The following is a 17,193-nucleotide window of genomic DNA, read 5'->3' as shown; positions in this document are numbered from 1 at the left end:
AGGCAGACGTGTTGTTTTGTATTATTGCAGCTATCGGATGCAAGTAGTCAGTTTAGCTTCGGTTGCTATGCTAACATCACCCGTGTTATACCAGAGAAACTTTCATAACAGCGTTGAACTTGTGATACCAAACAGTGTCAATTCATACTGACACACATTCACTTAGGCTAAGGGGAACTGGGGATATGCATCAGCTGCTTGTGTGAGTCGGACAGTGAATACTTTAGAGCGGCCGCTGCAGTGTGAGCTAACCGGGAGCTAACGGGAGAATAAACTCCTGTGGAAGAGCAGCCAGCACTGCAGCGGTCGGTAAATGCTGCAGAAACACATTAATAAACAATGAACCACGGCACTCTGGAGCAAAGTATAAGGTTGGAGAAGTCGTTATTCAATTTATTCTGGCTTCGTGTGATTAAAAGCAACACGATCATCGACCCGACGTTGTTGTTGTTGTGAGCTGCCGTAATGGCTGCCGTTGGGGGGCAAATCAGCGATGTAAACGGTGACGTCATGACGCAGCAAGGGCAGCTCTGGGGCGCCAGTGGGCGGTGTGCACAGAGCGGGAGCTGAAAAGGGAAACCGGAGCTGAATCAGAAAAGCTCCCGCTCGGAGCTAGAAACTGAAAAGCGCTGGTGTGAAAGCCGCATTATGCCTTCATATCCCATAAAGAGGGCTTAAGTAATTGAGCATAGTGTTTTCGTGAAGATTTCATGAAACTATATCCATTATTCTGGACGAGTATACCGCCGCTGGGGGTGATGCTGCAGCCAGATCCAATCTCAAGATAAAAATCACTGTGTTTAAAATGGAACCGCGCGTGCCACTGCTATTCCCTCAACACTTGGCAGTAAACTCGGATGAAACCTGGATTGAAATCTTCTGAACTCACCGACTAGGACTATTTGCTGGCTGGCACAAGGCCTGACTTCAATAGATTTTTCCTACTTCAGCTGCAGTTCTTTATGTTCCCATGAGACATGTGGGAGTCTCTGGGAGACCGAGTGCACGGTCCTTTGCATGTTCGGATAACAACATGTGCAGACAAGGCACGTAAATCTGTTCATGTGTATGGATGTGTGCATATGTATGCCGGGACATTTAAGTGTACATGGTTCTGTATATGCTAGCCAAAAAGCCATGCAGAGAGAGATACAGGTCCATTCAGTAGACGGTCCACACCTTGCACGGACCATCCAGTGCTACTGGATCATGAATTATTCCCTGTACCTTTTGTGTATGTTAAAAATAAAAACGACCTCTGGTTCCTGTGTACTTGGCATTTTGACATTTACATTTTGTATGTAAAACAATCTCATTACTGATATATACAGTATGTGTGCCACTGTTGCACCATTGCTCTCTGTTAATGAGTGCGGAGAGATGTGTACCTGTATCTCAATGTATTGTGCATAATCCAGATTCGTAAAAATCTAATGTTGAAAAAGGCAGTTTTTTCAACTCCTGAAACAAAACATTTCAAACATTATGCATTATTATCCATGTACAAATGTACAGATGTGTGTACTCATTTATACTAGTAGATAGTAGTATCCAGTAAGTTCAGGGAAACATGAGCATTCATTTGTGTTCCTGGTCACCTGGCAAAATTAAGTTTCATATTTACTCTCTTCTAGCTCTGTATTTGGTATCTACCAACTCCTTGTGAAAATATATCTCTGTTCACAAGCAACTATAGTAGCTAACTTGTTCTGTTTTTTAATGAGTAGGTAGTGAACCATTTAAAAAACCATTTAAAACCATTTAAAAAACTGAAAACAACTGGCTGCTATTGTGATAAACAATTCTGAGAGCCATGGGAGTGCACTACGGACAAGTTAAGGACAATGAGCAAAACAATGAGCTGAAACTAGCTATACAAATCAGTCAAATCAAGGGGAGCTGAAGATAGAGCGAAGTAGTTTGCTGAGCTTCATAAAGTCAGGCTTTATCGCAGGGTATTGTTTGTATCTGATAAACTAGTGACTCAGTGTGTTAATGCATAATGCATGCACACAAAGCCTGCATAATGCATCATGAGAGTAAACCTTTATGATGTGTTATATTATCTGATCACATTGATCATTTGTTTTGCAGTTACTAATGTTTTGACCACCTTGATTAACATATGGAATTGCAGTTTATTAGAAACTAGGGCTGTCAAACGATTACAATTTTTAATCAGATTAATCACAGCTTAAAAATTAATTAATCATGATTAATCACCATTCAAACTATGTCCAAAATATGCCATTTCTTTATGTATATTGTTGTGTGAATGGAAAGATAAATGAAAGAAGGCGGATATATCCATTTAACATACAGTATCTATGTTTATTATAACATTTTTCTGCGTGTCAAAATGAAAGACAGCCCACACACCTATCAATCATCAAACCGTGGGGTCTTAATTCATTACGTGTTGATATCAACGGGGGAGTACTTCAGGAAAGTCGACAGGGGGGCGCTAGTGGAGTACTTTGTGACCACAGAGTGTGAACGTTGTGATCAGCTGTTTTAGCGCAGTTCTCCAGTGAAGGGGGGAGTCTCCCTCCGCAGCCGGTTGGCGTAGTTTTGGCACAATTCCGTTGTACAGACCGACGTTAAGAGCAGCCCTGTCTGTGAACACGGAGACCGACTCTGTCGTCCGGTGATCTAACCGCCTTCTGGAAAAGCTTCACAAGTACGTCGGTACGCAAATGCGCTTTGTGACACAAGTGACAGTACGCATTTCAGATTACGCACATAACCTGCGTACCAGTTATGTGCACCTCTGTACTACAGCAAAAGTATTCTCCGTCGGGACTTCCTGCAACAACACCACGCCGTTATCAAAGATGTTCTATTGAGAAGATGATCACTACATGACAAAAGTTTTCAAAACCGTTTCTGGTCTTGGGTATTTCCAGACAAGTGGCTACTGAAATCAATCTTACTAACTGCTGTCTGTGCAATTACGAGTTGGCAGACTTTATTTTGCTTACTTTAACATCATTTTTCATGGTGGGGCTATGCCATTTATTGGTATGGGTATAGCCTACCCCAGCCATACCCTGGCGCTGCCACTGGTGGGATGTATGGGGCGGGCCATTCTGCACATGCGTTAAATGTGTTGAATATTTTAACGCAATTCATTCAAAAAAATAATTACCGCCGTTAACGCGATAATTTTGACAGCATTATTAGAAACACCTTCTATTGCAGATCTGTTTTATTGCATCACATAATAAATTGTTAACTGAGTTTATGCAGTGCATAGGGAGGTGTGGGCTACTTAGAAAAATAACCCGAGAGTGTTGAGTGTTGGACATAATGCCATTATGTTTTCCCATTTGTCTGGAGAGGTACAGGAACAGAAATCCTTTGTCTGAAAAGAAAATTGATGTGACACTTTGTTGTTCTGTTTGTCCTTGTTTTTTGCTTGTTGTCTGAACTGTCTGGCCATAGTTGGAATTAGGATTTATAATGAGTAGAAAAAACAGACACCAACGTGTCAGACACCTGCTGCATCTTATTGAATCTGTGTGTCAGTGTTTGAGTGTGTGCATGCAGGGGGTGAGGCGAGTGTTTGGAGGATGAGGAAGCTTACCGACACATGTGGGCACAGTGCCGTTCCACTGGGCCAGGGCACTGGGCACGGCCTCACACCTGATGGCATTGGAGCCGTGTAGCGTGTAGCCTGGATTGCATTCAAACAGCACCACCATACCGATGCCAAAGTCGTTCCCTATCCGCTTTCCAAACCGGGGCTCAGGGACCGAGCTACACTGAGACGCGCTTGTCCTGGGGACAGCTACAGAAGAGGGGAGGAAGAAAGAAAGAGAGGTGGGTGGGTGTGGTAGGGAGGAAGGCAACAGGAGAAAGAGAGATGGCAAGACAAATCAGGCAGGGAGGAATCTTGAAGCCCTTGTGAATATCCTCGCACGTCATTAGTCTCTCCCGTGGTCGTGCCAGGATGGGATGTTTGACTCCACATCATCCTGCTCTGCTCAGCCATGCCTAGCCGCAGCCAATGGCACTCTGCTGCAAAGCCCTTTATGTGATGAGTGCAAGGCTAAAGTATCTTTCTTTTCCAAAATCAAGCAAACACACTCAATGCACCAAATAAGATTCCCCATCAGAATTCTGAAAACGTATAAGAAAAAGCAGCCTTACCTTGGTAGACAAAGTGAAATCCTTTGGCTGTTTCTGTTCCATTTGTGGTAAACTTGAGTGTAATCTTGTTTCCTGAACTCAAAGGGAGCGTCTCTCCTAAAATACAGAATCAAAGGAAGTATCATCGACTCTTTAGGAAGATGCTGTCAACAGATAATAGTTACACTTACTAACACATAATGGACAATTTATAAACACAAGCTCTGCATGACCTCATTAACTGTTAAATTAATTAGGGCAAAAGAGTGAGACTATTGATTCAGTTATGTGTAACATGTCAGTATGATTTAGTTTTGAGTCTAATCTGATCTACAACATATCTTCAATGTTATTGCTACAATTGACTGACCTGATTATTTTTTTACTGTGTCACAGTGTAATCAAGAATAATATGACAATAAATTACAGCAGCTGGTTTTCCTTTTGTTATTTTGTATTGGGATCCTAGTTAATTCTGTTGTAATCACAATGTATTATGTATCATCATTGTTTCATTATCATCATCATAACAGAAATGTAGGAAGGGAAACAAATCGTTACTTAGCATCATTAAGCTGGTAGAATATTTGATTTTTGATTTGTCTGAAAAAAGTGTAATTTGATTAGAATTGAGCTGAGAGAAGAATGTGCTTTCTTGCCTGCAGAACTCAATCCTGTGCTTAACAGAACTACTCAGACTTATGAGTCAAAAACAACATAAGGCATTACGCTTAAGGGTTCCAAAGGTAGGGCTGCTCAATTAATCATATTTTAATAATTGTGATATCAATTATTGACCCAAATAATCGAGATTATGATTTTTGCCATAATCGAGCAGCCCTATCCAAAGGTATGTTTTTTTACCTGAGTGTGACCCATGTATAGAGGAAAGAAGGGCTGAATCTGTGGAGGATCCATCGTAGATCTCGACCACATCACTGTTCAAAGTCTGGAATACCACAAACTGCCCAAACAGCACTGCAAAGAAAGAAGGGGACAGAAAACCGAGGTACATCAAAACATGAGTGTGGTAAACTAAAATGACAAGTCGCAATGCAGCCCATTCACTGGGGCTTGTATTCTCCCTGGTAGGAAATGATCAAGGAAGCTGGTGATAATACATTTTTTATTATCGTTTCCAATAATCTTTCAAGAGTCTGGCTGCTGCTTTGAATAGTTGACATGTTGAACCAGTAACACAGAGGTTAAAGTTGTTTTGACTGGAATACTTCCTTTCGCTTAAGGATCATGTATCCGAGCTAGTTTGCATGCGCCTCTCCCCAGATGGGCACCATGAACAGATTTCAATCCAACAAATTAGTCATAACACTTAGACTTTAAATAGGCTAAAACTTGATTTAAAAAATGCATGAACTATTAGTGCAGGAGTGGCCAACCCGCGGCTCTCGAGCCGAATGCGGTTCTTTGCCCAGTCTCATGCGGCTCCTCAGTTCATATCGAATTTTAATTGTGTGTTTTTTTTTTGTTGCGCATATGTATCCCAGTTCACAAAGGCTTAACAACACACAAGTTCCAGCCCAATCGTTACAGAGTTTTCAACAAAGAAGTGCTTTAGCCAATCAGAATGCAGATCCTGCCGTACTGGAGGCGGTCGCGATGTGACAATCAAGGGAGAGATCTGCTTCCGATCGGCAGAAATATAACTCAGATAAAACCGTAATAACTCAATATAATGTTGTCAAATCAAAACGGTAACAACTTGCAGTGGTATATGTGTGAGAAGGCCTGCTCCCGGAAAGCTGGCAACTGACACAGAAGGACTCCCGAATTTGGTGATTCGCGGTAAAGAAATAAACAAGAGAGAGAGAGAGAGTGCATCTCTGTCAGCAGAGCTTCTGTCAGTCAAAGGGTTAGGTAAAAGTTGAGATGTCATGTTCGGAGAATTAACTAAAATACACTTCAATTATTTACATTTTTAAACAACTGCCATGAATCTGTGTGTGAGATACAGACAGAGAGAAACAAGTCCAGGTATATTTTTATTAAATTATTAACAAAAATCGCAAATGTGCCCTTTCATGCATTTGAGCCCCTTCCGCATCCTCTGCACGTTTCAAAGTAGCAACATGCATAGTATGATAACAACTTTTTTCAACTGTTTTGAACTGAGAGTTTGTGTGAGAGACACAATATTAATGGTTGACTATAACTGGCCTCTGGTCTTAATACTGGCAGGAGAGGTTTGAGTCAATTTCTGTTAATATCATGGACTGTGACATTTATAGGAAATCTGTCTGTATGTGTTTCTGTGAGAGGCTGTGTGTGTCTATGGGAGGGTGTGTCTTTGAGTGTGTGTGTGTGTGTGTGTGTGTGTGTGTGTGTGTGTGTGTGTGTGTGTGTGTGTGTGTGTGTGTGTGTGTGTGTGTGTGTGTGTGTGTGTGTGTGTGTGTGTGTGTGTGTGTGTGTGTGTGTGTGTGTGTGTGTGTGTGTGTGTGTGTGTCAATTATTGTACATTTTTAGATTTTAATTTTGTATGTGTGAGAAAAAGAGAGGGGTTAGGGAAAGTTAGGGAGCACATAGAAAGGCTGAGAGCAAAAGAGAGAGAGAGGTCGGGGACATACACCCAGCATCTGTGCCTGTGTGTATGATGTGGCTCTTTGCAGTGCAACACATTCAAATGATTGGCTCTTTACCTCTGACTGGTTGGCCACCCCTGTATTAGTGCAAATCCATTTGAGGAATTTTAGTTACAAAAGAAAATTGGCATATGTTGGGACACTGTACAATAAGGCAGTACAGTAGTTTCTGTGAATTGAAGGAACATATACAAGAAGTATAAAATATAATGTACATTTTATGACTGTTATTTGCATGTGTGAGTCAGTTAGATAATCTGGGGTTCAGATACTGTATAAGGGGAAATTAATTACATTTTTGTATCCTTTTAGAGAAATCGTGTCCACCAATTAGTCAGGTAGGGTACCTAATGTCACCGCTCTTGTGATTAAAATGTATATTAAAAAAATCTTATTTTTGCAAAAATGTAGGAAAATAATATTATAATATTTACGTCCTACAACAGATGTCAAATAAATGTTAGTATAGAATAGTTCCAATATAACCAGCAGGTTATTTTTTTGATTTTGTAAACCTGTTATACATTTATCCATATGTCATAACACCAAGCTTTGTCCTCAAAATGTCCAAATAAATTCACTTGAATGAGAAATAATCCAAGAGTCCAGTCAACAGCTACAATACATATCTGGTGCTTCCAGGACAGTATCTTTTTTATAGGTCACCATTTCCTCAAGCAAAGTATTATCTGCTCACCTGCTGCAAACCTTGATGTGACATTATCTTAACAACCAATAATATGGTAGTCCCTTGAACGTTGTACCCATCATTTGTATGCCATGGCATTTAACATGTGGAGAATAACCTTTACAGAAAACAACGGTGCAACACTGAAAGTCAAACTGAAGTCATATTTGGTCATCCCTCTTTGCAATCATAGATAATGTTGGCATTATATTAAAAATAAATATGGAAAGAAAGTCTTTAGTCTTCTCAGAAATGCTCCATTCCCTCTTAGCTGCTTGAGGGAACTTTTAGTGAGTGTTGGATTGACAGCAGCTGTGAGGCTGAGCCCCAGCAGGAGAACTAAAAGAAAAGTAAACAATCTTGTGCTGTAGCTTCCGTATCATGGGAATACATTGTGTTGTTTTGGGTATTGAAGGGTAAGAACCACACCAGCATCTAAGGTAACATTTGCAGGATGCTTTACAATGTGCAGCATGTAATTAGCTATAGCATGCACATGAAAGTTACCTATGCAAGTTTATTCTTCTTTGCTTGCGAGTTTGTTTAACTTGGCTTGGGACAAGACGTTCCTAAACTTAGGCTGCGGCCCCACGAGGACGAAAACGGCTAAACGCATAGGATTAACGCAAACGCAATCGCAAACGGCTTCCGTCCACATGCAATAATTATCCGGATAGTGTCTGCCCACACGAGACCGCTCCGTTTAGCTCCAACCGCTGGAGAAGCTGCAGTACATATGCAGGAGCCTCTACGTGGCGCTGTAACTTCCTCCACAAAAGCAGCGAAGAAGCATGGTTGTCATGGTTGCCCTTCTGTTTATTCTCCGCGGTGGGGGCCGAGGGAACCGGGCAGAGTTTTTCGCCAGTCAGCATGTATTAAAGTTGAAATCTTCCGGACAAAATTATAAAAGTGCCGGTCAAAGGTCTTCTTTGTTATTTATTGAGCTTTAAAACAAATGAATAACGACTCTATATAATATAATGATAAAATACACGGAGCCTCTCTTTTTCCTCCTTCTCTTCGGACAGCGTCAGTGTCTGTCTCATGCAGCAGCTGATCCAGTAATGAGTGACCCGGCCGACAGTAAAAAATAAACATATTTATAACTAGTTTAGGGAGTTTGAGAGGTAATTAAAATAGCTAAGGGTGATGATCTGACTTGAAGTGTGTGTTTTGCTGCAGCGGGAGGAGCTGTAGGTGGGCAGAGCTGCGTGTCTCCGTCCTGTCAGATTAGACTTCACTCGCGAGAGAAAGATAAATAATCTGAATTCAGGGTGCAGTTTACTTTGACGTGGGGGTGAGCAGCAGAGGTGGGGAGAGGCGGGGCTATTGCCTCATCATTATTGCTGTAGATGTTGCACAAACAACTGTAGCATGGTCAATAGCGTCCGGAGCACGATAGCAACTCTGCGATCCGCCATTGTTGTTGTTGTTGGTGGCGAAACACTTCAGCACTGGCGCGGGGTAAGCGGAGGTGAGCAGAAGAGGTGGGGAGAGGCGGGGCTATTGCGCAATCACTATCAGTGATCTGAAAATGTCCGTATAGGGCGCACACACGGAGCTGTTTGACCCCCCAGAGAGTGGCGTATGCATTTCTATCCACCTTGGGACCCGTTGTCGTTTCCTCAGTCGTTTAGTGCCATATTCGGTCGTCCTCGTGTGGCCGAACGGTCTATATGACACTAAACAGTAACGCAAACGACCAAATTCGTCCTCGTGGGGCCGCAGCCTTAATCTCTGTTAGTTTTCCAAACACTTATGGAAAAAAAAGCAATAAGATTGTCTGCTGGGCAAAACTAGGGGGCACAACAAAAAATATAAACTACAAAACACCTTCGTTTTTGGTGTTATTCTTTTCTTCAGAAGAACAGAGGACATCTGGACAATGTCTTTGTAGAGTCTGACCTTTAATTTAAATAAACTTCTATAATTTATGTTATGTGAGAACATCATCATTTATCACAAAGGAAATAATTCATTCTTATCTTCATTTAACTAACTAACAGCAAATGTATGATAATTAATCTGGAAGGTTCTCAATTATTTCCTGCATGAATATTTCCAATCAAGCATTCCTGATTGTATCGATGTGTACACAACCTTGAAAATAATCAGATCTGTCTCTAACCAAATGAATAGACATGGTCGACTGGATCACTACTACCGTGGTAACATGTAGGTTGTTGTCTGTTCTGTTGTGCATGCCAATGCGCTAAATAGTACTGTACTCTATGTTGGTGCATTACAAAAAAAGTACTTCTTACTAACTGCTTCTCCCTCACCTTCGACTCTTTGAGAATTGGTGTTTACACATGTTGTAACATTAGGTCATCAGCACGCTCACCATGTTTTTCCCAAACGCCAGCTTATATTGGTCTCCAATCAGGCAACAACAGTTGGATGTTAAATGAGGCGATGTAAAGGACACGACAGGCTTCTCCTACAGTTTAGGCAAACCCCCATCACAACACCAAGGTAACTGACCATACACTCTGCCATCCCTATCATATGGAACATATTTCACACCCAACCTGCAGCTCAGGCTCCAGGCACTGAGTTGGTTGTGTTCAGCTACGAGCTAGAAAAAAAAGGAAAACAATCTAAAACATAAGATGTATTTGTTAAGGGAACAAGGTTAGGAAAAAAAAATAATTAAAAAAACTGATATTTAACCCCTTAAACAAAATTGAATTCCCAAATGCATCCAGTGTGTGGGATGGCTGTTAGACACACTATTCAGAAAAACAAGATCTCATCTCATAAATACTAATGTGTTGCTTAGACTTTCACTATTTTAATATCACAAATAATAGTAACACTTTTTAAAATGTTTGTAAATTAGATGTAATTATAACAACATAATAACATTATAACTAATACAAATGCTAGAAGTTACTGTAAACACAACTGAATTAAATGTGTCATCAAAATAAAGTAACAGGTTTACAACTAGTTAAAGTAGCCACTCTAGTTGGTATAAATGCAGGTTAACTATAAGTGGATCAAAATGTGAGGAGCAGACTTCCAATGACCAAAACTGCTAAGTACAAAGGAAGGCTGTTTTTGGCCAGTAATAGCTCTCGCCAATGTGTTCGCTACATCTGCATGCCCAAAGGCAAAATACACAAGACCCTCATGAAAAGGTGTAAACAACACACTGGTAACAGAGGCAATTGCTAAAGGTAAAAAAATGGCAGCATATGTTTTGTCCTTCTGGCTATGAATTATGGAGCAGCTTCCTGTCGTCTTCACTTAAGCAGTAGCAGTTGGGCTCTCCTCTGGCATGTAGCCTCGCAGTTCAGCACTGTAAGACTGTTATACCAGCCACATAACTAAGACGGACACCGCAAGAGAGAGAGAGTAAGAGGCAGAGTAAGAAACAAAACTGAGAGGCAAAGCACCCCTAACAGCCAGTGGAGGCAATGCTGCAATGGGGGATTGAGCTGATCACAAAGCAAACAACTAAATTCAGGTATCAATTCTTGTCATTCTGCAAAAAATATGTTTATAAAAAAGGTGCCTTTAAAATGACTGAACTCACAATGGCCAAAGTCAAATGACAACCTGCACACATGTTTGGACACAAGAAAGGGGAACTCACACAGAGCAGCAGAGGAATAAATGTTTCTGTATCTGTTGAATAGTGAGGCTGCCTATGGCTGAACCAGGGTCTGAATAAGAGATGATTTCCCCCTTAGGGACGGCTCAATGCTGTGGTATTAGCATACCAACACCGTGTTTAATAGGCTGCTCTCCCCTGCTTTGTGAACACACACACACACACACACACACACACACACACACACACACACACACACACACACACACACACACACACACACACACACACACACACACACACACACACACACACACACACACACACACACACACACACACACACACACACACACACACACACACACACACACACACACACACACACACACACACACACACACACACACTCTCTCTCACAAGTACAGCGTTGCTCATTTCTGCCTCTAATCCAAAGCCAGCCATGCATGACTCCAATCTGCTCCTTTGCTGTAATCACATCCAGATATTAAGTCAATAAATCATTGTAAACTTGTTACCTAATTTATGCAGGACTATGATGAATCTTTTGTCCTCTGGGCCTAGTCATGGTAGTGTAACTTAATGCACTTGAACAATGGACAACATGAATTATCCCACAGCATTAAGTCGCTTTAGTCGGACACCACTTTGGGTATTAGATGATGAGTTTCATGCATTTTTATATCCGATATCGCTATGCCTGCTGGGCTTAAGTAATGAAAAAAAAAGTATAACTACAGGTTGATCCAAGTCTCATGTGATGGTAATCTAATTCTCCTTCAGTTTGAAAGCAGTCATTTTGATAAATGTAACAAGGTTTTCTTTATTCCTTGGGGGGCTTTCTGACAGATATGAATGGTATTGGGGACTGTTTAAATTAACTATAGGATTAAAGCAATACATTCTGGATGATCATATATAAGGAGTCATTTACAGGATATAAAGGGGTTGGAAAGAGAGCACCGTCACATACATTTATCACTTAGAAATTATCTTCATAAAATACACCTAAGTTGCAAAATACATTTTTATGTCAAAAACAATCTAAATTATTTGAGGAATGAATGCAACAAAGGAATGGTTCCTACTTCTTGGTACATTCTGACTCAATACACACAGTTTCTAGAGATATTTGCCCGTGCATTCACACTGTGGAAATCCATTTGCCAGCACATCTCAAAGGTGCTCCATTAGGCTGGGATCTAGAGAAAGTGCAGGGAAGTGTAGGAAATGAAGATCACTGTCATGTTCCTGGAACCATTTTGGGATGATGAGTGCTTTGAGACTAGTCTTGTTTCAAGTATGCGAAGAAAGTGTAGACGGTTGGGTCTAAATGGTGCTCAGGTGGTATTAAGAGTAATGTGTGCCAAGAAAACACCTGGCACTATTACACTACATAAAAACATGTATATTGTGTAGCTTCCAAACCAAAAACTTTGGCTCCACTTTTCTGTTTTCTTCTGGCTTCCTATCAACTCAGCTTTTAGGACCTTTCACTGTCAAAAACAAGGGCGTGTGCTGCAGACAGGCTCATTAAAGCAGAGAAGAGAAATGTCATAATCTTAGAAAGGCTATTTCAGTCCATTGTCTCTGTCCCCTTTGCTATTGGATATCCCTCTACAAAATGAATGAGTATGCCCCAATGGAACATATTTTTTTGGTTGTGTCAAGTTGATGGTTTATCAGAACACGAATGTATGCTTGCAAGGAATACAAATGCCAGTGCAAGTTTGAGATCCTTTTGTATGAATTAGTGTACAGTATCTTGCCTATATATACACTGGTACTCTAGCAACAGGTCTTATTGAACACAAATATACATTGCGTACCAGCATCTATGATCTTTTGTCTCTCTGAGCAGCAACATAGATGTTCTATATGTTCGGTATGATTGGTTGGGTTCAAATAAGCAAGTCTATAATGCCTCTGCAAGTATAGGTTTTCTCTGTTGCTATGTTAACCTATACAAACAAATATGCTCCTGGATTGCCTGCGGGTTATGTTTTTCAGCAGCATTTTGAGTCCCAGGTATGGGATCACGGAGGTTATCATTGTCGCCTCACAACATGACGGATTCATGTTATTTCAATGCAGTCAAGCAGCTGATACCACTAGACAATGTGGTAAAAGTAGTAGCACCTAGTATTACAATATTTAGATGAGCAATGATGTACACTATCACAACCAGTATTACCATAACAGGGTTACCACATTATATTTCACTGGATATGGATTTCAAAATAAATCTATAAAAACAGAGATTATTTTCCTGTGATGTAATTATTAGAAATGCACTATCCAGACGACTGGCTAACCACTCAACCATGTGAAGTATTGGAAGATTGTGAATTAGATTACCACTTTCTCCATGTTTCAGGCATAACACATAAAATGGAAACAAAGCTACCTTATGTATATGGCTAAATTGCAACAAAAGCGTGTACATCGATTCTTGGTGACATTCTGATATGTATCTTATATGGAGTATAACAGTAAAAGCATAGGCTCTAGTTCTCATGTAAAATGATAAAACTAATAATCGAAAATATAAATTAATTTGGCCTCTCTCTCCATCTGCCCTTCACTCTGAAAGGGACAGGGAAAGGGATATTATCCAACAGTCAAGCTGAACGAGGCCCTCCAACGTCAAGTGTCAGTGTCAGTGAAGTCAATTATTCTTTAGGTAAGATGAAGAGGACATCTTGTGAGAGGGTAAACAGAGTGTACAGCCAGCATATTTGCAAACCATCTTGGTGAATAAAAAATGCGGAAGGTAAAAATGATTCTTTCTGTCAATGTTCTGAAAGTCTGGTGACAGGATTCTATACAGCCCCGGCTTTTCTCCTCTTCTTTTTATGCATCCAATTAAACAACTACTACCTGGAATTTTGCTTATAGTGTTGTAAAAGAGTAGCTGTCATTTATATGCAGTGCCATGATTAAATGTAAACCACTGAAACATGTAATGCTTAGTGTTTAGTTAGATCTATTACAATTAACTGAATATCATATTCACAACTGTTTTCATTAGTGTATAATAACCCGGAATTAAATATTGTGTTTTTTTAGCTTAGACTAAGCCTTTCATATCTTCATAGGAAGAAGGTCCTTCCATGGAGCTCACCATGTTTGCACCGCCATGTTTCTGCAGAAGCGCAAAGCAAACAAACCAACACTGGCTCTAGAGGGGTCCATTTGCTTTTTCATGTTACCTGAAAGCCGGAGTAGATTTCCTGTAACTCCCAATGTAACTGGAATGTAAGCCCAGCCCATGTTGGCCTACAGCCACTGTTTTGGTTACAAGTGCCTGAAGGCAAAATATGCAAAAAGTCCATGTCAGGTGTTAAAGACACCCGCAGCATAGGCAGAAGCAAAAGTTAAGGAAAATGTCAGCATATGTTTGTCCTTCTGGCTATGAATTATGGAAGATCTACCTGTCGTCTCTGCGTTGTGGCAGTACAGGTCTTCTGAGACCTTGGGCTGTGACAGCATACACAAGCCTCATTTACAGAAACCAGGGGGATTGTATGCCAGCACAGACGCATATATTTTTAATGTCCCATTATCACAGTCAAATCGTATCAGCCTCTTTGGCACAGAGTATGTGGCTGCACCTTGGCAGAACCTGCATACAGTCCATTAGGCTTCTATCTGGGGTAAAAAATCTCCTCTCTGTGGACTGAAAGCTGTAAGTAATGGTCACCTCGAGAGAGAAGAGAAGGTAGGACGACGTAAAGGATATGTTCCCTGCTACTTTAACCACAAGTGCTGGATGTACCTTTTACCATCGTGATTTTATACTTGTTGACTTGAAAAAAAAGTGTACAGACACTCAACGGGTAAACAGCATCTCATTAACTTGAAAAATATAAGTTGTCAAAACCAGTCAATGCAGCCTTTCAACTGAGTGCTGGACAATCAAATTTGACATACACCGAGTACACAATCCAGAGACAAATCTACGTGGAAAGCCTGTGGATGTAAAAAGAGTTCTGGATACAGCATTGAAGGCGGGGTCTTGTCTTTTCCTAAACAAGTTCCTATGAAGCAAAACATTGGCTTGACTGTTTGTATAAAAATACCAAGATCATCTGGGGACTTGCATGGGTACTGGTTTTGTCCTTAAACCCCGCCTCCAAATCCGCTCCATCAAAGCCTGGAATATTGATATATAAAAAATATATATATGCTGATTTACAGACTTCTCTTTTCCCATGTAAGTCAATTTGAGAAACTCGTTTTGGGCCTACATGACGTCACAGACTGTCAAAGAATTAACACTGTTTGGCCACTACAAAAGTCTTTAACGCCAGGCTCATTTCCTAGAAGCTTGGTAACGCCCTATAGAAAAAACAAGTTCAAGGTGGGGCCGGATCCGAGTTCACAGTTCATATTAGGTTAACCACACTGAGAGTCGTGTATCAACTGTGAGCTGATGCAGACAGACACGGTAATGGTTTTGTGTGGATGTAGCAAGTCGTGTACCAAGGTGGTCCCAGGCATTATCTTACTCTCGAGCGAACATCACTGATGAGTCAACAATCAGCCCCCAGGGTCAACGTTCTTTATGATCGCTCTCAGCAGCACTCTGTTTCTCTCCCCCTGTTCTCATTCCCAGTCTCGCCCATGATAACTTTCTCACTCATTATCACTCCCTCCATCCAACTTGTTCTTTGTGAGCCTCTCACATTCAACCAAGATCTATGTGCTTCTTTTTCGTCGTTAGACTCACTCCCTTTACCGTTCGTAGGCTCTCTCTCAATCATTCTCTGTCCATCTTGTTACAGCCCAGGTTTATTACTGCAATCTGTCAATGCTGCCGCCTCACCCCCTGACACATTTTGTGGCAAACAGCATGCATATGTTGATTTTAGTATTATGTAGGCACATGGACTGGAGCTATAAAAAAAGCCTTAAGCAGATCAACAGAAGTGACTAAATGTTTATGAATTTATATTCCCAAACGACTCATTATGCAACTATTGTAAAGTCAACCATAAATACATAGAGTTATGATGGTTATATATCTGATACATGTCAAGAGCTGGAGGAATATATAGTGATACTATTTCAGAGTGTTGTGAGGAGAACAATAAGAGTTACATTTTAAACCTCAGTCATGTGAATGGATTCTGACAATTATATCAAATGTTATGAGATTTTTAGATCCAAAGTAGATTTTCAAAGGTTATCTACAAAGCTAATGATATTTAGGCTTAGTGTAGCTATATCTAATTTGGGGATATTTTACGCACAATTCAAAACAAAAAAGCACATGTTACATTACAAAAGAGAAAGTAGACACAAGACAAATGGCTAAATGGAAGAATAGTGCTCCTCTCTGAAGCAATCAAACCTTCACAAAGGATGCTGTACCAAACAAACAAATCCTCAAGGCTAAATACAAACAATACAAAGTGAAGCTGCGAAAAAAGAAAAAATGTTTTACCTTGAAGCTTACTTTGGCATTTTTGTCATAGATAAAATGATAATGATAAAAAATGTTTTTTATTATTAATTTCAGCCTGTTTACCAGTGCACCCAATTTAGATGTCAACATATTTCAACTGTCAGTCTCCCAGTTTTTACGTAATAACATATTATGCAGTGGTGAAAGCGTAACGGCTCGTCCACACAACGGCGTGTGTTGACGCTTGCCGGCGGGCGTGTCTGACACTCGACCAACAACCAATCACATGAATCTCCCACCCCAGACACACAAGCACGCGGTTTGATTGGCTAGAGCTTGTACTGGCATATGACTCGATTGGCTGACGCCTCCGTCGAGGCGTCAAAAGTTGAACATTGCTCAACTTTTGAAGCGAGCAACGCTCCACGTCGCTTCCCAAAATGCAGTTCGGCTAAAAGTGACGTTACCCCATTCAAAGTGAATGGGCAGAAGCGTTGGAAGCTTCAACGCACGCCGCTGTGTGGACGGGCCGTAAGGCAAAAAAGTTGCACACGAACCAGCGGCCTTGATGTAAACAAGAGTGAATTCCTGTGGGGCATTGTATGTCTGTATGTTTACAAGCAGTGCCCAAGGCAAAGGTTGTGTGAAATGAATAATTCATCGGTTTTAAAAAAGGAGGCGAGCTATTGTTTGAAAAATGACTACAACCATTATTTCTAACAGAATAATTCAACATTAAAGGGCAAGACAGATGCACATTGTACCTTAATGATGTCTGAATGGTGCAA

At 40.8% G+C, this 17,193-nt stretch overlaps 1 protein-coding gene across 1 annotated transcript in view; it reads right to left on the bottom strand.

Annotated features, from left to right (window-relative positions):
* LOC117461335 (CUB and sushi domain-containing protein 3-like) overlaps nucleotides 1-17,193 on the bottom strand; it is a 262,738-nt gene that overhangs the window by 112,449 nt on the left and 133,096 nt on the right. The window contains 3 exon segments of the mRNA XM_034103156.2: nucleotides 3,587-3,790; nucleotides 4,153-4,248; nucleotides 4,996-5,109. Coding sequence (XP_033959047.2) covers nucleotides 3,587-3,790; nucleotides 4,153-4,248; nucleotides 4,996-5,109 — 414 coding nt within the window.

Source organism: Pseudochaenichthys georgianus, chromosome 16 (assembly GCF_902827115.2).
Source record: "Pseudochaenichthys georgianus chromosome 16, fPseGeo1.2, whole genome shotgun sequence".
NCBI classification, from domain to species: Eukaryota; Metazoa; Chordata; class Actinopteri; order Perciformes; family Channichthyidae; genus Pseudochaenichthys; species Pseudochaenichthys georgianus.
Note: the sequence above shows the minus strand (reverse complement) of the source record. Positions and strands in the feature narration are given on the sequence as shown.